At 36.6% G+C, this 26142-nt stretch overlaps 1 protein-coding gene across 36 annotated transcripts in view; it reads right to left on the bottom strand.

Annotated features, from left to right (window-relative positions):
• Nucleotides 1–26142, bottom strand: part of CNOT2 (CCR4-NOT transcription complex subunit 2) — a 110861-nt gene that overhangs the window by 59257 nt on the left and 25462 nt on the right. For 18 of the 36 annotated variants that reach the window (XM_070271949.1, XM_023644003.2, XM_070271968.1 and 15 more), the window contains one exon: nucleotides 11099–11171. The exons of 2 other annotated variants lie outside the window; for them this stretch is intronic. Coding sequence is in view for 6 of the 34 variants with exons in the window: in XM_023644003.2 (XP_023499771.2) it covers nucleotides 11099–11171 (73 nt within the window). In the remaining 28 variants the exon portion in view is untranslated. Of the gene's footprint in view, nucleotides 1–11098; nucleotides 11242–26142 lie in introns of all 36 variants that reach the window. 16 more of the 36 variants (XM_070271934.1, XM_070271936.1, XM_023644004.2 and 13 more) reach the window with 1 other exon arrangement.

Genomic DNA, 26142 nt, shown 5'->3' with positions numbered 1-26142 from the left:
TTCTAAGTAACTTAACAGTGTCCCAAAGAGAGCTCAAGAATATTAAGAGAAATATAAAAAATATATAGCACTGAACAGCTAAAATTTCCAAAGACTGGCAACCAAGAAAAATTACCAGGCATGCAAAGAAGCAGCAAAATAAAACACATAAGCAGGGAGGGAAAAAACCAACAATCAACAGAGACAGGCTCAGAAATGGCACAGATGATCAGATTAATAGACAATGACATTAACAGTTATTATAACTACATTTTGCGTGTGAAAGTTAGAATATCTGGCACGATGAAGAAAAGATTAGTGAGCTTGAAAACACAGCAATAAAAAGCTATCCTAAATAAAACATGGAAAGAAAAAGAATTTAAAATAATGACCAGAGAGCATCAGTAAGCTGTGGGACAACTTCAGGTGACCCAATACATGTGTAAATGGGATCCTCAAAGTAGAACAGGGACAGAATAAATATTTTTTAAATGGATAAAAAAATTCCCAAATTTGATAAAAACTATAAACACAAATTCAAGAGGATCAATAAATCTCAAGGACAAGAGTCATGAAGAAAATTATACCAAGATACATCATAATCAAAATGTGCAAAACCAATGACAAAAAAAATCTTAATAGTAGCCAGAGAGAAAAACTTACATTATGTAAAGAGGACCAAAGATAAGAATGACAGCAGACTTTTTGTCAGAAATGATCTAAGTCAGAAGACAGTGGAGCAAAATCTTTAAAGCACTAAAACAAAAAACTGTCAACTTTGAATTTCACATCTAGCAAAAATCTTTCAAAACTGAAGGTGAAATAAAGACTTCTTCACACATATAAAACCTAAAAGAACTCATCACCATCAGAAATGCACTACAAAAACGCTTTTTAGTTGAGGTCTATCCCAACAGGGCTTACTCTGCAGACCCACAGCGTTGCAAACGCCTCAGACTCAGAACTATCTGCAAGACCTGTGGGAAAGAAAGAACGAAAAGACAGAGATGCTAAGAGTATGAAAGATCTAACAGTCAAATTTGTAAACTCTCAGGTATTGGTATACCGCCCAGATCTGTACTATTCCAGGGTGTAACAGCTTAGGAGTGAATACGATCTGAACTTATTCATGTTTAGAGGGCGTCTGAAATTGAAAACCAGGCAGATCGACCTACTCTGACCCTGAAAGTGGCCCTGAAGTAACTTACTTGAAGAAACTGGATCCCAACGATTATAGGTGGGGAGGTACGTCATCAGTATGTCCATATTCAAGTGGAGACCAAAGGAGCCCAAGTAAAAGAATTGTGGACTGACAGGACAACTGTGGATTACGGAAAAGTTGTTTTTTCTTTTGAGGAAGATTAGCCCTGAGCTAAGATCCACTGCCAATCCTCCTCTTTTTGCCAAGGAAGACTGGCCCTGAGCTCACATCCGTGCCCATCTTCCTCTACCTTATATGTGGGACGCCTCGCACACCATGGCTTGCCAAGTGGTGCCATGTCCACATCCAGGATCCAAACCGGCAAACCCCGCGCCAAAGATGCGGAATGTGTGCACTTAACCGCTACGCCACCAGGCCAGCCCCACAAAAGTTCTTTTTAAAAGGGCTATCTTGAAGAGAATGACTCCAACTTTGAAGGAACTAAGGTGATAAGCAGTGGAAGAAATCACAACATGTGAAATTCCTTAAATAAAAGTTGACAGATTTTAAACGATTTTGCCTATGTTACAGCACATTAAAAAAAAAAAACTTGAAAAAATGGTTTTTTTTTAAGTCCTTCAGGTAGAAGGGAAATGATACTATAAAGAAAGAAGGAAGGAAGGAAAAGAAAGAGAAGTGAAGGAAGGAAGAAGGCAGGAAAGGGAGAGAGGGAAGATAAAAAGAAGGAAGGAAGAGAAGGGGTGGACAGAGAAAGGAAAGAACAGGAAGAAGAATCAGCAAATGTCCTCGCTCATGGACGACAACAAAAAGCAGCAACAACCCTAAACACTATCCTCTCGCCCCAACTACAACGAACAAGAGAACAGACAACTGAGGTCTCACTGGGAAATGCTTCCCTTCAGAAGAGAAATTCCAGCTGAGACCTAAAGAACGATTAACATACACGTTTCTGGTAGCAAGGCAGACAATGAAAAAAGCTCCACTCAAAGATAATTAAAAGTGCTCCATGAAACACTGATTCAGTCAATCAACAAATATTAACTGAGCATATGCCAGGTATTATTCTTAGATGGGGATACAGTATAAACAAAAATATCAGTGAAAACTATCAGAGATTACATTTTTATTTTTAAATGAATTGCTGAGCCTGGAAGGTAAGGAAGGAGAGATGAAGGGAGACTCAGCACCCAAAAACAAAGTATAAGCTGGAATTGAGAGAAGCCAGGAGCCTATCTCCCCAAAGGGGTATTTGCCCAAGAGATAAAAGCTATTAGAAGACCTTCTTATAAGGCAGGTAACTTAAAAGGGTACATCATAATTGCAGTAACTCCTTAGGGCACCAAAAATTCTTGATGGTCTTGATTTTGATGCTAAGCAGAAGGAGGTAATGGAAATCTCTTCTGAGACTCTACAGCCATAAACCAGCTCAAATTCACATTACGTGTGTGGACTGCAACATCAAGATTTTTGGTTGGTCCTGGATTGGTAGTGTCTTAGGCACTGGCAAAAGCTAATGCAAATTCCCTTGGGAAAAACATCCTTCCACCTAGTGCTCAAAGAATCCTCACAGAGTTCTAAGAAACATGGAATGGTTAACTTCACTAACACTAACACACACACAAACACACACACACACACACACACACACGGTACCATAAGTGAGAACCAGCAGAAACAAGACATCAGAATGATCTGTGGCAACTTCCAATTGTCAGATTTATCACATATTAAACATGAAAATGTAAACAATTTAAAGAAATAAAAGAGATGGCATAGTGGAATCCAGGTCTAAAGAAAGGAATGAATAATGGTAGTATGTGAATAATAATGGTAAATCTGTGGGTACAGAAGACACAGACAACATTAACAAACTTGATCTAACGGAAAGAAAGAGAGCAACACACCCATCAATTGGTCAATCTGCATTTTGTTCAAGTACATAAACAAATAATTGGTACCATAGTGACCACATTCTCTAACTACAATAGAGTTACATGAGAAATCAGCAACAGAAAAGATAACTAGAAAAATCTCACAAGTTTGGAGAAATAAAAACACTTAAGATTAAAGAACAGGAAAAAGTCTAAGAAGTAAAAGGAAATAAACTAAAAGTACAAATTGATGAATATAAAAGAAAAAATACATTAAAAAGATAACCAAATGAAGCTAAAAGTTGATTGCTAGTAAAATGGACAAATCTCTAAGCAAGACTGACAAAGGGGAAAGGCACATAGTAAACAGCCTTAAGAATGAAAAAGGTGCAAGACAAATATATAAGGCAGCATTATGAATAATTTCTTTATTGTGATAAAGTATACTATCTACAAAAAGAAAATCCTGAATCAAACATCATATTTACTGGTGACAACTTGAAGCTTGTAAGACAAGTAACAAGGGAAAGGCTTCTATTAATACTTCTAATCAACATTGTATCAGAAATACTAGTGAGTTCAGAAAAGATACTCAAGTTATAAAAATTACAAAGGAAGCATCAAAACTGTAATTTCCAGATGCTATGTGTATTTACATGAGAATCCCCAAAGAACCTACAGATTAATTACAAAGAATAAAAAAGCTTAGCAACATAATTTAATATAATAACCAGTTTAAAAAGTCAATGGTACATCAATAAAACAGTAGCACCTATAAAATATAATTTTAAAAATACCACTTACTAAAAAAGGGCAACAAAAAAAATACTTATGTACAAATTTGACCAGAGTCCATTATGCGGGGGGGGGGGGGACCCCTTAAAACTTTATTGAGAGAAAATACAGAAAACTTCAATATATGAATTCAAGGAGAGGAAGAATACCAAAAACATTATCAATTCTTCCCCAAATAAAAATAAAGCCAATGCAATTACACTTATAAACTCAATACTTTTTAAAAATATATTCTAAATGTGTCATTGAATAAAAGGCCAAGAAAGTAAAAACAACTCATGAAGGTGGATAGACAGACATGAAGATTTAACGTAAAGCCCTAGTAGTTAAGAAAATGTGATGCTGGTACAGGCATAGACAAACACATCAAAGTAACAGAACAGACATAAGAAACAGACCCATGAATACAGAGAAACTTGATTTACAACAGAGCTAGCTAGCACTGCTGATTAGTAGAGGAAAGCCGAACAAATCAATACATGATGGGAATATAATTATCTATATGCTGAGGAAAAGAAATTGGACTCCTAACTCACACCATACACAAAAATCAATTTCAGATGGATTAAATTTAAGTATGAAAGACAAAATGAAAAATCTTTGAAAAGATATAGGAGAGTATCTTCATTTACTTAATATCAATAGCGAAATATGTCTCAAACAAAACCTTAATAAATTCAAAGAAATTTAAAATTTGGCATTATCAAATGTCAGATCCATACGACCACAGTGGATGGGACTCAAAATTGGTACAAACACTCCTACACATATTCCTGGAAGAACTTTTGTGAATCAGAAACTTTTCTAACTTCATAAAGCTCCCTCTTCTGCTGTTTTCATGTAGTGTTTCAAAATACAACTGGTTGTCTTCTGAGCTCTTCTGGCTCTGTTTCCCTCTTTCCCTTTTATCTGGACCTTCTCTCTTCTCTGTCTCTGTTGTCCTATCCCACTCAATTGTGATTCCACTCCCAGAAACGCCTCCTCAGCAGGTCTAGAAGGGAGCAGCGGTGCATCAATCTTGAGAGCCCAGAGCTGGGCTTGAGTCACCACAGGCCTCACCCCAGGCCCCTTAGCTGATCCAACAAAGTGGGCAAAACCTCCCCCAATTTCAAGTTGGCTAACCAAACCACCACTTTCAAATTGGCTGTTCACCACTTTGAGGTGCTCCTATTCTCAGGTCCAGATACCCCAACGCTTCTCTCCTCTTTCTTATGCACAAAAACTAAGACGTAGGTCTTTTTGTTAGTTCTCACCTGCTTATATTCTAAGGTTCATGGGAATACCTCATCACCAAGTTTGTTACAAATGTTTTCATGGGTCTTGGTGGTACCAGCTAGTTGTTCTATCCTAATGTGGGAATTCAGAGAGAAAAAGTACTAAGCTGCCACCAATGGTGCAATCATCCCAGAATCTAAGCAAGGCTTAAGATTATAACTTAAAAGATAACTTTGCTTACTTTTATATTTTCTTTGATTCACAGAAACTTTTGCACTAATGTTTTAACTTTCTAGTTAATGACGAATACATTCCATATTCATGACTGAGGCAAATTACTTAAATGTACAATATTTTTCTGAAAGAGAACACAGTATTTCATGTGCAAAAGCCTAGGGCCTAAGTTCCCAAAAAGGAGCACCGCAGTGAACACACAGGGGCGTCAGCAGATATTTTAAATCTTCTTGGGGAAACACAGCAGTATCTGTCGGATACCACGTGAACTATACTGCTGTAAGTGACTTGGACCTAATTACTTAATTTAACAGAGCTGTTAATATTTCTTTTGCCTTGGGGCACTGTGAAAAAAATACCAGGACACTAAGGGTGCTAGAAACCATGTATCTTGATGAAACTTGCTTTTTGGAAAACAAATGTCACCTCATTTGATGATTTCAGTAAACAAGGGGGGAAAGTATCAGAATATATAATGCATACAAAGAAAGGCTAACACTGTTAGTTAACATCACATAATAATGAACCAACCAATGAGGAACTTGGGAATTCATTTAACTTGATATTCTTGGTTGGCCAGAGGGAGAAGAGAAAGAGGAGAAATGAATGACAAATAGGTCAGGGAGTCAAAGTGACCTCTGCGGTGAGAATGTGATCATGAGCAGAGGCACCACATTCCAAAGTGTAACTGTAAGAGCAACCTCACGTTAGCAGTTGTGGAACTGCCAGTGAAGGGGACCTGTCTCCAGTGCGAGTTTTTTCTATCTCCTTGCCTCATCTCTGGCTACAGACAACAGGTCATAGCCATTTGTTTCTTTGAGTTTCTTTTTCTTTCTTTTTTTTTTTTTTTTTTTGAGGAAGATCAGCCCTGAGCTAACATCCGTGCCCATCTTCCTCTACTTTATATGTGGGACGCCTGCCACAGCATGGCTTGACAAGCAGTGCCACGTCCGCACCCAGGATCTGAAGTGGTGAACCCCGGGATGCTGAAGCAGAACGTGTGCACTTAACTACTGAGCCACCGGGCCGGCCCTCCATGAGTTTCAAGAGCAAGGAAGAGTAAATTAGCGTGACACAGGTTGTTGGTTTCAGGCATTTACTTCTGAACTAACTCCTTCCTTCGCTCACTCTTGTTCACCTTAACTCAACACCACACAGCAACAATGACTAAAGCCTCCATCTTTCTGCTCTAGGCACTAGATCCACTGACAACTCTTGACTTGCTAAGTAAACATTTTTTTAAATTCTTGTTCATTTTATTTTATTAAGTGTTCTTAATATTCATTACGTATCTTTAACATACTCGAAGTATCACAGATTCTAAGATCCTTCTATGCTGCTGCTGTTTCTAATCATATTAGAAGGTATGAAGAGAAGGTTGCAAGTTTACAACATTACACAATAATGTTACAACTATGACTCCAAGATACCATCAGTTGTAAGAGGCATCCTGACAGCAGAAGGGATAAAAAACTTCAATAATATGTAACCTAGAATAAAAGAAATGGGTACCTCATTGCTTATTTACATTACATTTTTATTGTAGTACAAAAGAAAAGAACGTAATTTGTACACAATACTGTACAATACTCTTATATACTGAATGGAAACATCTGCTGATGCATTTGTATGTGTTAATTAGTTAACTTGTGTTTTAAATGCTTTGTATTATGAAGAAATCCTTCGCAAATTATCACATAGGTGTTGAGTGTTTTAGCAATATCTAGGAAATTGTTTACAGTTTTGGATGGCCTGGAAATTATTGCTTTTCCTATTCAAAACAATGGAATATACAGTACCAGCTTCCAAAAGATTGCTACACAATACATAAAAAAAGATGCACCTGTATAAACTGAAATATAGTGAAATATAAAAATGAAAAGAAGGAAACACAATTCAAACTAGCCATTACATCTGGGGAAGGAGGCAGGGGAAGGAGGCTACGTGGAAATAACTCCATTAAGTACAACACGCATGCTGCAGAAAAATACATGCTTGTTAAAAACAGACAAGTCACTTTTGCACCTGTATAATCACAGAAAAGATCTAAAAAGATACACATTAAACTGTTAAGAGTAAAACTGTGAAGGTAAACTTTCACAACTTTTTAATATTTCTTATACTCTATTTTTCTATCTCACATTTTTATATCCTATTGTATATTTCCGTATTTTTCTTCAAAGTTTTTGCAATGAGCATCTATTACTTCTGTGATTTAAAAAACTAATATAAAAAATAAAATATTCGACAGGGGGAGGAAATGGCAACACAATCACTGCCACAGTTCTCCGACACACTATATCGCACAAAGTTAACAGGGCATTTCAGATCACGAGGTATTCTGCACGAACATATGGACTGGGATGCATCAGATCCAGTTCATAGATAACATATTGAACTTGCCAGCATATGATGTGATCAATGACCTCATATTAAGAAGTTCCATTCAGAGTAACATCCAAAAATCCTGGAAATATTGGTAGTATGTTACCCAGCACACTTTACAATTTCTTCCTTTCACTTTCATTTCTGTTTAATGAAACTTTTTAAATTAATTTTTATTTTTAAACTTACTATTTATTCGTTTTATTTAAAATTTTTATTGAAACAACATGCATTGAACACCTATAATCTTCTGGGAACCATGCTGGGTACTCAAAGTACCAAAATAAATAGATACGGTTCATAACACACAGTAGTACTATCCTATACAATTTTTTGCGATGATGGAAAAGTTCTACATCCACGCAATTTGATATGGGCGCCATGAACAGCATGTAGCTTTGAGCATTTGAAATGCAGCTACTGTGACTAAGAAACTAAATTTTTAATTTTATTTAATTTAGATGAATTTAAATTTAAATAGTCACTTCTGGCTGGTACCTAGAGTATTGGACAGCACATGTCTACAGGAAGACAAGGACAAATAAACAGACAACTACAAAGTATTCTAGAAGTATGCAGAAGGGCTATAAAAGCAGGGAAAGGAGCACTAAACCATGAGAAAATGGCTTCTGCAAGTAGTGACACTTAATTCTTGAATCATGTGAAGAAAGGCTAGGCATTACATCAAGAGGAACCAAAAGAAGTAAAGGCTTCCAAGCGTAAAAGTGGAAGGAGACGGAAAGCTGTTGTGTGTCACTAAACGGAAAGACTCACTAGACGGAGTCAGGGGAGAGACACGGAGAGGGGAGAGCCTGTGGGCTCAGGAGGTGGAAAGATGCTGGACACGTGTAAAGCTTGGCTTAGTATGTGAGACAGGGAACACTACCAAGGAGCAAAACTGGTAACTAATATGATGAGATTTGCGCATGCTCATAAGCTGGAGAAAATCAGTGTAAATTAGAGGAATATATGAAAATTATAGCCAAAAATCGGAATTACATTTCCTTGGAAAAAGCTTGACAATCCTTTCCCCAAAAAACAACTATGAACCATTTAAATGACTAAATTATCTTACCTGAACTAATACACCAGTATATCTACACAAATAAACTTCAACTACTCTATTCAAACTCCGGAAGCTTAACCAGGCTTATAGTAAGAAATACACAAAGTATATACCAATATAAAAAAATCAATATTTCAACCAACACCCATGAAAGTCACTAGCTTTTAGCACAAAGCTGAGGGAATATACCATCCTAAACTAAATTCCTAAGGTTTCAATCAGGTCTACAAGGAAATGAGAATTGGAGAAATACTATCCTTCTTATTAAACTCTAGAACATTAGCCTATTATTATCAGGATGTTTAAAGATCACTATAAGACATCAAGTGCCTTCCAAAAACAAAAGCCCTCAAAGATAAATTAAAATGAGTATAAACATGAACACAAAGAAATCCTACCTTACATCCATGATAACCAAATAAAATTCTTCCAAAATGGAATTTTTAAAAGTCCAAACCATTTCATTTCAGCACATGCAAACTCTTAGCACTACCAACACAAATGTAAGTGATTTATTTAATATTCCTTTGAATTTCCCATATGCTCTTAATGTATTCATCACAATATCAGACAGGAAATTGTATTTCTCTATGTGCTTTCCAGAAGAGGTTTCAAAATTAAAATAATTTTACAACAGATTTAAACAACTGTTTCCAAGGATATTTCAATTTGTATTAAGTGTCACTAAGTAACAACAAAAGAGAGAAAATGGAAAATATTTTCAGCCAGAAAAATCCTATACAAGAATGTATTTTTCAGGTAAGCTCAAAAAACCTAGATTATTTGTAACTAATGTGACTGGAACAACGGAGAAGTTTTAGAGTTGAACAAACAGGAATCAGGAAATCTCTTCATGTGAAAAACATAATCTTGTTTCATTCCTTTCTTAAGTGTAAATTTTGGAATTCTATACTAATACGATTCCATGAAATAAATTAACCACACTGCGTCATCAGACAAAAGTTCTATACTTACACTTTAAAACTGGATTATCAGCACTGAAAAACCACATAATCTAGAATCACAACATTCTTAAAATATATTTAGCAGAACCTATCAAACGATGCAAGAGCTCAAGTAGTGTGACTAATTAAAATCTAATGAGTCAAGGTAGTTGGAAGTGGTTGTGAGGCAGGAGGAGCTATAGCCAGTATAAATAATTAGCAAAGGCCATATTGGTCAAGTCCATGAGAACAACTCAGAGCAGAAAAGGTTACAGGGAGAACTGATTCTGCGTATCATAAAGATCTGGCAAGAAATTGCAGACATCAAGTTAGGTGAAACTCTAGAAAGGTTAAATATGACATTATTCTTTATTAAGGACAGTGCCCAAATCAGAACCTCAGTCTTATAATCAAAGGCTCTTTGCTATTTACACCATGAACACCCAGTTACAATTTTCGCCACTGTTCACTTTCCCAATTCAAGGAAAGAAAAGATTAACTGGGCTAAAACAAATGATTAGCAGATAAACAGTTAGTTAACCAAAGCTGCTGCTGTCACACTAGCTGCCTTCACAGCCTAGAGGGAAGGAAACGAGTGGGTGGAAGGGGGAGAAGGAAGCTGGGTATGTATCTGAGCAGGAAGCCTACAGCTTATTCCTACTGGAGCTTTGAACTACTCTGCATTCTGAATCACTACATAACTTGACAATGAATTATAACATCGTGAATAAAGCAGATTTTCTTTGAAAAAATTAAATTCAAACGTTAGGTTTTTTTTAAGCCACTATTTAACAGCACTATCTTTAAAATTCACCTTCTTTTAAAAGCTCAGAAAGAAACAGGAATATTACACTTCAACCATCCTTTCAGCATCCTTACACACTACATAGGGGATGGATATTATTCACCAACTTAATAAATAGGAAAACAAAATCTAGCATTCTAAGGACAGCAAACTAGTGACAAATTCAACAGAAGTTGGGTCTCTGAGTATCCTGAGATTTTCATTTCTAATTCTATAATCTAACCAATTTTGTCTACATTTCTAAGGTGCTCTATCACCCTGAACACAGTCTAAGACTTTAGGGTTAGTCTTCCAGGAGTAACATGTATGCAAGCAATCAACTCTTTGTCTGATGGAGTACTAGCTCTGAATCAAACCAAGAAGTCATCAACTGTGTATCAGAGAATCTAAGTTTTGACAAAAAATACCCCAGAAAATTTATGTTTTGACACTAAAAGAATATACATTTATTATAAGCATGCTTTACTTTGAAAAATGTTCCCAACTATTTCAACTGTCAAATCCAATACAAACCCTTAAATTACAACCCAATTTTTTCAAACTGAGGTGTATCCAACCTGCTGGCTCTAGTTTAATACGACACATCAAACAGTTCAATGCAGTTAGATGACCAATAGAGAAAAAGAAAAAAATGAGTCTTACCTGGTAGTTTCTTTTCTCAGATAATGTATGTCCATCAGTCCTCACCATAGAGTCGTGTCCTGTCCTCACAGTACTGGAGGCAATCAAACAGAACTGTCACTCAAGGGTCGTGTCACAGGAAGGACCGCCCACCAGTTCTCCCTCTAGAGTGGAATTATCCAAAAGCCGTCAAAATTACTAACATGTAAATATATGAACAGTAGCAAAAATATCCAAAATGATACACACAAAACAAAAAGTACATTTTTAACATCCTAATTTTTCTTTCTCTTAACCACCTAGGGAGGATTAGAGTGGCAAACATACTTTATTTGAGATAGAAATGACTAAATATGAGAAACTCTTCCCACCCACTTCTACTCTCTCCAATTAAAACTGCCTGCCAGACCTCAGACACAAGGAAGAAACTTATAGTGAACAAAAATGGAGTGGACAAAACAGTTCAACCTTCAATTGACATGTTTTTTCTTCTAAATAAATATTCTCCTGTTAGTCTCAGAAATGTCTAATAATTCAGTTTCATTTAATTTCCAATCCCTCTCCTCCAAATGCTGACTTACACAGCTGCTACTACGCCGTTTATGAGGTTGATTCCTAGGCCATAAGATGGGAAACATCATACATTCTTAGGATGATTAAGAGCTGCAAATTTAACGTAATATTCTACTAAAATTCACTCCAAATGAAGAGTAGCAACAAACGTCAACTTTCTGGATGCCTTTCTCCATCAGTCCTCCAATTTCATGCATCTTCTAATAGAATTTGCTTTTTATATTTGGGCAGAAAAATAATGGGGCTCATTTCTTAACTTGGACAGAGATAAGTCCAAAATTACCAGGCATTGTGCACCTCACAAAAAAATCACTGAAGCAAAGATAATAGTTGCTACAGATGCTAACTCAAAATGTAAATTGAAAATGAGAGACCAAAAATTCAAAAGCGGTATCTACAAATTTTAAAATGTATGTTTTGAAGACAAATGTCTCTCATCTAAGTCTTAGTAAAACGTTTACCCTAGGGAAGGAGTAAGTATACCTACTGAACTAATTATAGTTGCTAAACACTAAATATATTTAAATTTAGAGCAATTATTTAACATTATATGAAATTTACCTTGGGAGAGCATAATAAAAACTACTCTAAATTTATAAGTAGTATGAATTGATTTTATGAAAAACCAACAAGCACACACATAAGGATTACCTCTAATAATCTAATCAGAAGGGAAGAAAACATTTTCAAGGAAAATAACCATTAAAAATTAATACTAGATTCAAGGTTTAAGAAAGCACCTAATGAAAACCTATATTCTGGCTCCTATTTTATGCTCAATCACAAAGTTAGTCGGTGCTATACTTTTACTTAATTTTGACCATCTTATATTGTGTATATATATATATGGCTGAAATACTTCAAGATACCTGGCTGTATGGCAAAAATGTAATTGCTCACTACCAAATTTATATGTACCATTGGATATAAGTATGTCTCTCTCAAAAAAACAAGGAGAAACATTCCTTAGGCCCTAAGTACATTTGCTACTGCTAATCTAATTCTTACTATGTAGCAAGTTAGGTTATTCAGAAGGAAAAATGATCACATGAATTGGATCTCCAAGAACAGTTAAGCGACACACATTTAGCTCCAACTTAAATGTTCAGAATTGTCATACAATGAGAGCAAAACTATTTTATTACACATCCTCTAAACAAAATTAACCGTATTTTAATGTTAGTGTTTTATAATATTAATAGGCTTTAAAACAGTACTTGCCTAACTCTTAATGTATTCCTGGAAACTCTGAATTCAATGAATAATAGTGCAATTTCAGTTTTTTCTTATACAATAGGAATGTTTTCCTCCTTAGATAAGTTACGTTTAAATTAAAGTTCGTGCATTATCTTTAAATCATACTAGTTTCATCAAAAAATATGTTAGAGGCAAGGGAAAACAGGATTGAAACAAAAAAACCCACTATTTGGGAAAAAATATTTACAAGTTACTTATCTGACAAAGGGTTAATCTCCATTATATATAAAGAACTCACACAGCTCAACGACAAAAAATCAAACAACCCGATCAAAATATGGGCAGTAGACATGAACAGACATTTCTCCAGAGATATATGGATGGCCAATAGACACATGGAAAGATGCTCATCGTCACTAATCATCAGGGAAATGCAAATCAAAACTACACTAAGATATCACCTTAAACCCGTTAGAATGGCAAAAATATCCAAAACAAAGAGTGATAAATGTTAGAGAGGTTGTGGAGAAAAAGGAACCCTCATACACTGTTGGTGGGAATGCAAACTGGTGCAGCCACTACGGAAAACAGTATGGAGATTTCTCAAAAAATTAAAAATAGAAATACCTCATGATCCAGCCATCCCACTACTGGGTATCTATCCAAAGAACTTGAAATCAGCAATTCCAAGAGTTCCATGCACCCTATGTTCATTGCAGCATTATTAATAGCCAAGACGTGGAAGCAACCTAAGTGCCCATCAACTGATGATGGGATAAAGAAGATATGGTATATATATACAATGGAATACTACTCAGCCATAAAAAAGGACAAAATCGTCCCATTCACAACAACATGGATGGACCTTGAGGGTATTATGTTAAGTGAAATAAGCCAGACAGAGAAAGATGAACTCTGTATGACTCCACTCATAGGTGGAAGTTAAACACATAGACAAAGAGAACTGATTGGTGGTTACCAGAGGAAAGGAGGGTTGGGGGGAGGGCACAAAGGCTGAAGTGGTGCACCTACAACATGACTGACAAACAATAATGTACAACTGAAATTTCACAAGGTTGCAAACTATCATAATCTTAATAAAAATTTTTTAAAAAATACTAAAACAAAAAGATATGTTAGAAATCTAAAATCAGGAAAGACAATTTTCAACAGTATAATCTAACTATATAAAAAAAGATAATTATAGCTTCATATGCTAAATAATACCTTGATTAAAAATAAAAGTTACTATTTAATCTGTAAATTTACCAGATAAAAGAAATCCTAACTTCAGAGTACTACGGATTTTAGCACAAATAGAAACTTGTTTCTGTTCATCTCTTTTGTTCCCCTCTTGGGATAACGAAGTATTTCACAGCTTATAGTTTCCAATCAATAGCCACATATGCTCTAACTAATACAGGAATCAATATTTTATATTGAACTCCTAACTAAGGATCATATCTCCTTTCAGTAAGCAAAAGGAAAAACGAATAAAGGCCTCTATTTTCTTCCAGGCAAACATAAAAGCTAACATTTGTCACCACTATCAGTAATAGATTGTGTTGATACTTGTCACACCAAGAATAAAAAGATGCACGATAGATGAAAAAGGATGTGAGTATATATGTGAGACAGTATATGAAAAGGAGCAAGCACGAGTAAGAAAGTGCCTAAATTTGTGCAAGTTTATACACTGATTTTTCCCACAAAGTTCTACAAATATTCAAAAAGTTGGAAAAGATAAATATTTACAAAATTACAGTGAAATTTTTAGTAAGCCAGGGATGCCTTCCAAGATGGAAAAACAAAGACTATATTTACCCTCCTACCTTAAGTAATCAAGAAACTAGACAAAATACATGAAACTGATTTTCAGACACTGGACATCATCTCAGGACAGAGATCATCGGGAAAAGAAGAAATAAAGTAAGCCCTACTGCCCGCCAAGTTATGACGCTGAGACAGGAAGAGGGGACGTAGAACCCAATCAGAGCCCAATGGTTCCAGTGAGTTAAGGAAACGGAGTTCAGAGTTAGGGGACACACAACACAGCTAGAATTCGTAAGGCAAACAGAAAGAAGGAAGCTGCAGGGACAAAGAGCTCCAAAGATCTAGAGAGAGATTCCCCTCGAGGGTTTAGCTGAGTAATGATCTGTGCAAGCATGTGAAAAAACTATTGAGTCTGGAGAAGAATCCTCTGTAAAGCAGTCAGAATAATCCCCAGAGCTCATGTTCCCATCAACCAGAGAAGGAGCTCTTACCACACAGGGTATTGAATAGAGTTCAGAAGGTAAAGAATACCTCAGCAATGAAACCATATAAGCTTTAGACTAAAGGATGTTCTGGCGTAGCACTAACAAAGCTTAAAACCAAGCCTGAAAAGGATCAAACTAACTCTAAGTACCATAACTGTATCCCAAAACAAAGCCCAGCAATATTTAAAATAATATAACAAATTCCAGCATTAAGTAATGTAAAATTAAATGTCTGGCATCCCTGGGGCAGACCCGGTGGCGCAGTGGTTAAGTGCACACATTCCGCTTCAGCAGCCCAGGGTTCGCAGGTTCAGATCCCAGGTGTGGACACAGCCCCGCTTGGCATGCCATGCTGTGGTAGACGTCCCACACATAGAGTAGAGGAAGATGGGCATGGATGTTAGCTCAGGGCCAGTCTTCCTCAGCAATAAGAAGAGGACTGGAAGCAGATGTTAGCTCAGGGCCAATCTTCCTCAAAAAAAAAAAAAAAGAAGAAGAAAAAAGAAAACAAAGAAAGAAAAGAAAAAAGAAGAAAGAAAACTTAAAAATGTCTGGTATCCCATCAAAAGTCACTGGCCATGCAAAGAAGCAGGAAATACAACCCATAAGACGGGGAAATATAACAAATGGAAACAGACCCAGCAATGATTCAGGATGAGAGAATTAGTAGACAAGGAGGTTAATACTGGTATTGTAAATATGTTCCATACATTCAAGAAGATAAAGAAAAGTATGAACATGGAAACAGAAACACAAGGTATCAAAAACGTAAATGGGGAGCACAACAGAGAAAGTTCTTTATGGTGACAGAAAAGCTTCCTATCTTGCTCGTGGTGATGGTTGTATGACTCTTCACTGATAAAATGCCACAGAATGACAAAGACATACAAACAAGTGAATGAATGCAAACCCGGTAAAATCTGAGTTAGATTTGTAGCCTAATTAGTTATATTGCACCAATTTCTGGTTTCAATAATACACTATAGTTACGTAAGATGACATGACTGGAGAAGATGGGTAATGGGCATATCGGATCTCTATGTACTATTTTTGCATCCTCCTATGAGTTTATAATTATTTGAAAGTTAAAAGATTTTTAAAAAGCTCAAATTGATCTTCTAGAGATAAAAATTCAATTAGATAGGATTAACATCAGATCAGATACTTTGAAGAAAAGTTTAATGAACTAAAAGACATAGCAATAGGAAAAATCCAAAATTAAACACAATGAGAAAAGCGACTAGGACAAAAGGAACTGAGACAATACCAAGCGGGACAGTGAACTGTTCGGCAATATCAAGCAGTCTAACATTACTGTTACTGGTGCCCCAGAAAGAGTGGGAGAGGAGGACAGAAAACGCTGGCCAAACTTTTCCTGAATTTGATGAAAATTATAAACTCACAGATTCAAGAACTTCAACAACCTCCAAGGAGAACAAAAAAACACCTCATCATTTTAGAGTCATACTGCTGAAAAACAGTGATAGAGAAATCTTAAAACAGCCAGAGGAAAAAAAACAGAATACAGAAACACAGATAGCAACAACGCAAATCAGAGAGTAGATCAGCATTAAACTACAGAAAAGGGGCAAAAAACCCCTGTCAACCAACAACTTTAAATCCAGGTAAAATATCTTTCAAAAATGAAGGTAAACACAGCCACCCTGGAAGAGTCTGGAAGTCTTATAAAGTTAAACACATTTACCATACAACCCAGTAATTGTGCCCCTGGGTATTTAACAAAGTGAACTGAAAATTTATATTCACACCAAAACCAAGATATTAATATTTATACCAAGGAAGAGGTCCTTGAATAGGTGAACGGATAAACAAAATGGTACAACTATACAATAGAATTCTATTCAACAATAAAAAAAAGAATAAGCTATTAATTCATGAAACATAGATGAATCTTAAATGCATTTTGCTAAGGGAAAGAATTCAGACCAAAAAGTCTATATATTAAATGTTTCCATTCATATGAGATTCTAGAAAGGCAAACTACAGGCACAGAAGGGAGATCAGTGGTTGCCAGGGGAGTGGAGGGGGGTGGGGAAACAACTGACTGCAGAGGGGACACACAGCGAGACTTAAAGTGACCGAACTAGTCCAGACGGTACCAGAGTGTGGGTAGATGACACTACGCATGTGTGAACATCCAGAGAACTTCACAACATAAAGAGTGAACTGGAATTTATGTGAATTTTAAAAATCACGGGATGTTAGAAATGCAGACCTGACAAAAGGCTAACTGTATTACAAATGTGTGAAATAGCCACACTGCCGCGGGTATGGGAAATGGTGCTAACCTAAGTAACTTTGGAAAATGGAGTTCTGACTGGAAATGCAAAAGAAAAAAAAGAACCCTATATAAACATTGTACTCTAGCTGGTGAAGTGACTTCCCACAGGGCCATGGGTTAATAATTCTGCAACTGCTATGCATGTACACTGGAGATAGACAATAAGCAAAAAAGGTGGTGGCTGGCAGGAGCCAGGTTTCTCACTGTCACAGAGGGAAATTACAGACAAGCAGAGGAGGTCAATCTAGAACAAACTACGTAGTACTGGATTAGAGTCAAGGACAGCTCTGTTGTCATCAGTGTGTTCTCAATTATAAAATACTTTAAATACAGTAATCATTTAGACTGTTACAGAATAGTTACCATCATTGGTGTGCTGTATGCCACTTGAAAATAGATTAAGTTGATAAAATGCTAGGTGATTAACAGGTATTTCGAAATTATATTTTAAAAGATAAGCTTCAGGGAGCCAAGGGGTTAAAGTCCCACATGCTCCGCTTCAGCCACCTGGGTTCTCGGGTTCAGATCCCAGCAGTGAACTTACTCCACTCCTCAGCCGTGCTGTGGAGGCATCCCACATACAAAATAGAGGAAGACTGGCACAGACATTAGCTCAGGGCAAATCTTCCTCAAGCCAAAAAAATAACCAAAGAGGAAGACTGGCAATGGATGTGAGCTCAGGGTGAATATTCCTCACCAAGGGAAAAAAAAATTACAATGTAAAAGATAACCTTGAGAAAAGGGTATTTTAAAGATTTTTTTTAACAATGTAAACAAAGCTAATATTGAAAAAGCTCCAAATTTTATTGAATATTTTCAAGTAACTAAGTCAAATAAGTTTCTCTCTAATCTTTTTAAGACTGATAGAATTAAATTTCAAGAATGCAAAGTAATTCATGTAACACACACATCACCAGTGTCGACCCCTATGCAATAATTTCTCTTAAATTCAAGATACTTTTTGAATAGGTTACTGAATTACACCAGCATAAATGGTGAAGAACAAATATTTTACACCTTTTCTGTGTTGCAAAACCCTTAAAATAGATTTAGTCACGCTATCAGCTTAAAATCTGACAAGGAGTCAGTAACAGGGAAAACATAAATCAAATCTTAATTAATAAGAAAAAAACAAGCAGGCTTATTCATCCTAGGTGTTTCCCTAACTCAGAGCCTAATAAAAATTCAGGACACAACATTCTCCAGACTAACAAATGCTAACTGAACCCCAATTTTTCTCCTTTCTGAAAAAGATTTCTCAAAACAAGAAATCAACAAGAGGGCTGGCCCCGTGGCCAAGTGGTTAAGTGGTTAAGTTCCCACGTTTCAGCAGCCCAGGGTTTCACCGGTTGGAATCCTGGGCAGGGACATGGCACCACTCATCAAGCCATGCTGAGGCGGCATCCCACATGACACAACGAGAAGGACCCACAACTAAAAACACACTACTATGTACCAGGGGGCTTTGGGAGAAAAATGAAAAATAAAACGCTTAAAAAACAAAATAAAATAAATAAATAAAAAGAACAAGAAAATACCTTACTGGAGAGGAGAAATAATTAACTTTATTCTCCAACTTCTACTAAATTTTGGATGTCACATCATCACACAAAAATATATACGTTGAATGGAAGAGAACCATAAAAATCTGAATTCTAGTATGAGCTTGATCAATTTCTCCTCTCTGGCCTCAGTTTCCTAATCTGTAAAATACAGTGATTGATTTAAATGAATTTTTAAAACACGAGTAGCTCCAAAGTTTTATATTGGAGTATCATGGTAATCCACTTTGGAAAGTGGACAATTACAGTTGATTTTTTTCCATGTTTCCTTCTTTCTCCCATTTTATTGCTCAGTAGTACTTATAACACTGCCCAAATATTTTGGAATTTGGGAATGGTTTCTAAAATATCTATAATTTGGTAGTCATTGCCACACTCGACTTTAAGTCACAATGTGAGTTTGGTCAGGTGAACACAGCTGAAGCAGCAGACAGATTTGATTTTTCAATATGGAGGACACTATATTCTATGTTGCTATTAGTTAGAACAGACTACCAGATGCGACCAATTTCACTGGGGCTCAATGAAAGCTCAAGTAAATGCACTTGGCCATTAGCTTTAAAATCAAAGGGTTTCTTAAATTCCAGAACCATGTCAAGCAACTTTTTCTTGTTAATAAGTAGACTGTAGTTAGAAAAATGTTATGAACTTATTTTTCTGAACTAATTTCTGGTTGAATCACATAGATGAATGTTTTCAAAATTCTGAGTTGACGACTTGTGGTACATACAAGAAACGTGGACAGATGAAATAAAAGTAAATAAAACTCAAAATTTCCATTTCTGGGAAAAACTGTCACATTAACTAAAAATAGCTTTTCTGAATAATATAGGTTTCGTGGGTCTATAATTAACACGTAAAATGAAAAGCTGCCCATATTTACAAAGTAAAACAAAAATAAATCAACACTATTCTCTTGAAATCAGTTTACTCTCTGGATGTCATAGTTTAACGTTTTGTAACTTAAAATTGTGGCTCTTATTTCCTGTAGTGGCAGGCTTCCTGATGCACCACCTCTAACATATCTGCACAGGTCTCTCATGTGTACTCCATGGAGGACTCCAGGCACCTGATACATACAATCTACAATATAAGTAGAAAATCCGTACATCTATCTGTCTAAAAGGCTCAGCATCTCAAGACAGAAATTTTCTACTACCAAGTCTTAAAAAGTCCCAAATAAAATGAAACATAATAGAGCCCTATTGAACTTAAATGATAAAAGTTCAATAATTTCTGAACCACAGGCTTGAAAATTAAAAGCTTCTCATTTGATTTAGGCTTAAATAAAACTGAAGTCCAAAATTAAAACAATCAAGGGATCTTCCTAGTCTTCCTGGTGCCTGAAACTTACATGTTTAGACAAGTTGCTTAACCTCTCTGTGTGATTCAATTTCCTCATATGAAGACGGTAATATCTGCATAGTCTAGCTCATGGCTATGATCAAAAAAGTTTGTGGGCTAGATTTATAATACATAAAGCTTCATTTATGTAAACAGTTGTTGTTTGAATTAATTAGAACAGACTAGCAAATGTGACCTTTCTGAATGTGTAAATGACCAAACTAACTTTCTGCAAGTTTAGAGCTAAAAAAAAGTATTTAAATTAATTAAATGTTTTAGAACCTTTCATTACAATTAGCTAAAAATCCACAAGGGTTTCCAAGGATTGACGTAGCTATTGCCAAAACAGTCCCTCTAAAATAAGATCAAGTCATTTAGCCTCACAATCTACTGTGGAATGGAAATGCTGGTTCTATTAATTCAAGAAAGGAAACTGTAAGTTATAATCTGTAAGTAAAACCCGTTAAAATAGATAACAGCTCTCTTCTTACTCTGCCTTATAGAACAGCTATAAGGTTATTAAATATTGTTACTTTACGTAAGCAACTGACCTACCACATGTGAACCAGAAATCTGAAAACTGTAACTCTCATACTAATAATTTTATAGGAGATATATGTGTGTGTGTGTGTGTATATATATATATATATGTGGGGTTTTTTGGTGAGGAAGATTGTCGCTGAGCTTACATCTGTGCCAACCTTCCTCCTTTTGCTTGAGGAAGACTGTTGCTGATCTAACATCTGTGCCAATCTTCCTCTATTTCGTATGTGGGTTGCCACCACAGCATGGCTTGATGAGTAGTGTAGGTCTGTGCCCAGGATCCGAACCCCAGGCCACCAAAGGGGAGTGTGCAGACTTAACCACTATACCACCAGGCTGGCCCCAGATAAATATTTTTTTCATAATAATTTATATAGGTTGTTGATTCTACTGATAAGGTGATATTAAAAAGGTCATTTCAACTGACTAGTTCATATCAACTAATTCATATCAACTGTTCAGACTTAACAAATTATCTCAGAAAAAAGTGATAATCAAGTGATGGGGGAAATTATGTGGCTGCTTCTTACAAAAACGTAATTAAAAGGTTGCTCTTAATATAAATCTAACAGGTCAATTATATATTAAAATACATTTTTTTAAATCTTAAAACTAAATTATCTTTCCAGTTTTCATAACAGAGAATTAAAATAAAGCTTAAGTGAAAAGCAGAAAAGAATAATCACAGCTATCCATTTAAAGAAAACATAATAGCCGGTGAACAAACTAAATAGACATTTTCCCAACCCCTCAAAGTTAAGTTCTTGTAAAAGACAAGAGGGGCACCTGGTACACTATTTCTTGCCTGATGGACAAGGGAGCGGCTAGAGATGCTCTACAGAGCCCTAGGTCATGAATGTCTAGAGCGCTAACAGAGGAAGAGACAACAGGCACATTTATCAAGGACAGAAATAGACTACAGGATTTACATTGCTTTGATCACAGGATGCACGTCAGAATTGCCTAGGAAGTTTTTAAAAAATACTCATGTTTCCTCCCTTGCCCCTACTTTAATTAACCAGTCATGGATGGAACCTGGTCATCAGGTGCTTTTTAAAGTGCTCCAGATGATTCTGATTTACAGCCAAGTCTAAGACTGTACAGGAAAGTGAAATCCAAAAATGTTTTCATTCAGCATAAGCAGTGAGCAAAAAAGGTCCACTATAAATCGAAGGTAATGTATGAGCATTGTCTATTTCCTATGCATGTCAACGTGCCCTTCGATGCTCTGAGCAACTCAAAGGAGGTTTCAAAACCACTTAACTGTTTCTCAAAGTTGTTTTTCAGTTATGTTAAGAGATGCAGTCACCAACAGCCCTGAACGGGTCCAAACCCAACCACAAGAGCAATGCCTGCACAGACAGGCGAGAGTGTCTAAAAGTTACCTTTGCTTCATTTTAATGTTAAGATCTCCACCTCAGGAGGAGCTGAAGCCTTATTATCATAACATGCGATGTATGTGAAAGCATGTTTTCAAACTATGCCTATGTGAGCTTATACCACCCTCTACGTGTGATGATGAAACTTCCCTTTTGAATATTCATTCCCCTACCAACAATAAAAGGTGCCTGTTTTCCCTTGTTGGAGAAGCCACAGCTTTGGAAGTGATCCCACATGGTCTCTTTATTTGCTGCAAATAAATTGTACTCTGTGTGACAACTACTTCTGGTGAAGGCTTTGATTTCAACTCACCAAGAAGGGAACTCACTTGGATTCGGTAACACTTCCTTGCCCCTTACTCACTCACCTATGAGAAATAATGCTAGGCCTTAAGCATTGATTTTTAAAATGTCTTTTAAGCAAAAGATTTCTTTTGTTGAAATACATACATTGTCAGGTCAGAAGTGAATAAAAAGAAAAAGCAGATGCAAACATTACAGTAAAACTTCTTTATTAGAAGAAATTTCTAATAAAAAAGTTCCTCTAATATATTCAATATATTTTAAAAATATGTCCACCATCTTAACGTTTCTTCCTAGAAATGTAATATTAACTATCACGTGCCAAGTATTAAGCACTGTGCACTAAATACCTGTATAATTTCCTTCAATCCTCAAAATAATTCTATAACTCCAATCCTGTTTTTCTTTTACTAATGAGAAAACAAACTCTGAGAATAAGGAAACTTACAAGGTCAAGGGCGAGTAAGTAAGCTAGAAGTAGCAGGACCAGAATTTGAGCTTACATCACTTGACCTGAATCCAGTCTTAGCCACCATGCACTACTACCTCTCATACATATATATTTTTTTCATAAAACCATTTCAAGAAATACCAGCTGTTAAACAATACTTCTACTCAGAAGTCTCATTATTCTGTTACAAACAGGAAATTAGCAATGGAGAGGCAAGTAACAGACGTTAATCAGCTGGAGATTGAAAGTTCAGAAAGACTCTGATCAGGAAGTAAAGTGGCCACAATAGCCTTTCAGACACAGCATGAGAGCCTAAGCAGAGAAAAACAGGCAATGTGCTGCAAGGCCAACAGTACATCGTTTTGTTTAGTTTCAAAGCTGGCAGGTTATTTTGTCAGCAGAGGTCTTTGCATCTATCTCAGTCACAGAAATGTACAAATTCAATATATCTTACCTTTAAATAATTCTTTAAGAAAGGGGCTTCGAAATTCCTTCATAAGTCCACTTCCTCCATCTCTATTACCACCACCTTAGGTCAAGCCACAACTATTTCTAGCCTAATTGGTGTTCCTCTATTCTTTCCTGTAGGAATCATTTAACAGCCAATATGGCCTAGGCAGCAAGGCATTTTGACATCTAGAGGTCAAGAGATGAGATGCAACAAGCAAAAGAAATAGAGGAGCAGCCAGTGAGGGAGATGAAAATCAGAGGGTGTGGTAAATACCTTCACAGTTTACTGGGAAAAGTGGTTCAAGGAAGAGTGGAACCAACTTTTTCAAACGCTGTTGATAAAAAAATAAGATGAGAATTAATCTTTGGATTTAACAGCATGGAAGTCACTGGTAATCTTGACAAGAATAATTTTGGTGGAATGGTGGAAACAAAAGCACTGACTGGACTGTGTTCACAAAAGAACAGGAGAAGAAAAACTGGAGACAAAATACAGACATCTTTTTCAAAGAGTTTTGCCATAAAAGTGAGGAGGGAAATGGGGAATAGCTGCAGGAAAACACAGAGGTGAGAGAAGTCTTTTATGAAATAGGGAAGCTTATGGCATAAAGGCGGAAACTGACGACACAGATGGGAAGAATTCCCGGAGTGATGACTGAGGAGATGCGGATGGAATCTCTAAGAGCGACTGGGCTTATACAGGCAGGACATAGCAGTAGAAACAGAGAGAATACAGTAAATGGGTGGGGATTCAGGTAGGTGAATATATCTAGAACTTCCATCAGTTTGAAATTCTCATCTGGTTGCTTCTGTTTTCTATTTTCTTAGCAAAATAAGAAATGAGGTCATCAGCTCAGAGTGAGGATATAGAAAGAGGTGTTAAGAGATTTGAGGAGGGAGAAAAAGATGTGCAACACTCGTCCAAGAAAGTGGGAGGGGCCAGCCCCGTGGCCGAGTGGTTATGTTCGTGCGCTCTGCTTTGGCAGTCCAGGGTTTTGCTGGTTCAAATCCTGGGCATGGACATAGCACTGCTCATCAGGCCATGCTAAGGCAGCATCTCACACAGCACAACTAGAAGGACGGGCAACTAGAATATACAACTGTGCACCAGGGGGCTTTTGGGAGAAGAAGAAAAAGAAAAAAAAAAAAAAAGAAGAAAAAGATAGGCAACAGATGTTAGCTCAGGTGCCAATCTTTAAAAAAGAAACAGAAAGAAAAACATAGGGGGAAAAAAAAAGAAAGTGGGAGAGTGAAGAGATCAGAGGAAAGAGTACAGTTGCCAGTAGCACTAAAGGCCCACTTGAGGTTGGCGTTCATTGCTGCGCTCTTCTCGAGGCACACACAGCTGCAGTTGATGCAGGAGGAGTGTTAGGCAGAGCTGGATTTAACCAAAGCTGGTGAGTACGATGAAGCACGAGACCGGCAGCGGGCTTAAAGGGTACAGCCAAAGTGGTGATTCTGATGATGGGTAAGAAGAGAAGTAAGCACGGATCTTACCATTTGCCTATGAAGCTCGAGCCACACGGGATTTCTCTGTCATTCTCAAACACATCATTAAGTCAGTTCTCAACGTAGGGCCTTTTCATTTGCTGCTCCTTTTCAACGATCTTCCCCTAAATCTTCAAATGCCAGGCAGTTTCCTGATATTAACATCTCTGCTTAACTATCTCTCTTCAGAGGGGCCTTCCCTGAACACTCACTATCTGAATTTTGTTCCCATTTGCTTACTGTCTGTGTCCACCCCTTAGGATGTAACCTCCTTAAACAGAGGAACCTTGTCTATTCTGCTCACTGCTATTAACTTCACTACCTAAAATAGTGTATCATCATAGATGGACTTTATTGAATAAATGAACCACAAAAAATACACTAAATCCTCTAACTTTAATTTTATGAAAAGATCAATTTCCTTAAAAGGAGTGCAGTAGAAGCATCTTGTCTGGTAAGAACAAGACCAGTAATCCAGAAGGTAAATTTTAAAAGTTGGCTGCTGCAAATGCCACCCAAAAAAATACAGACTTTTAAAATATAAACGTACATTTATTCCTCTTGATATTTTGATGCAAGACTAGTTTTAAGTTTAGGATTACTAATCAGGCTTTCACATGATCTTTTTGAATAAACCACATCTACTATGCATCTTTTAAGAGTTCCTGTTTTAATTTGATTTAAAGTTGAACAAGATCTTAAAGGTGCCTAAATAACAGAATCTTTCTGAAGTTTTACAAGTGTTTTCTAGTTTTTAATAACTGTCTCACTGGAGCAGACACTCCTGGCTGACTCCTTAACAGGGCTTCTCCCTTGTGACTGCCAGAGCTGTTCAGATGTTCAACCTTTCCCACATGATGTACGGGGAAATGCTGATCAGTCTAAGTCAACATGACAATGACAGCCCCTTGTCAGTATCTGATTTATGGAAGGGCATGTGAACCAATTCCAGCCAGAGAGACATGAGGGGAAATGTGACAGTAAGATTTTAAGAAAGGGGAAAAAAATGGCCCTTCTTTTCCCCCTGGATGTTGTTACATCTAGAGCTACTCACTGTAGCCATCGTGTAACCATGATGAGAGCTAGCGCAAGGAGAACCTGACAATCTAACAATGGCACAACAGAAAGATGGAAAGAATTTGGCCCTGGGGTTAATCACTGAGCTGCTGCATTCACCAACACAAAAACTGCCATCCCTCCCAAGACATGAGAAAA

The sequence above is a fragment of the Equus caballus genome, chromosome 6 (assembly GCF_041296265.1).
Source record: "Equus caballus isolate H_3958 breed thoroughbred chromosome 6, TB-T2T, whole genome shotgun sequence".
In the NCBI taxonomy this organism is placed as follows: Eukaryota; Metazoa; Chordata; class Mammalia; order Perissodactyla; family Equidae; genus Equus; species Equus caballus.
Note: the sequence above shows the minus strand (reverse complement) of the source record. Positions and strands in the feature narration are given on the sequence as shown.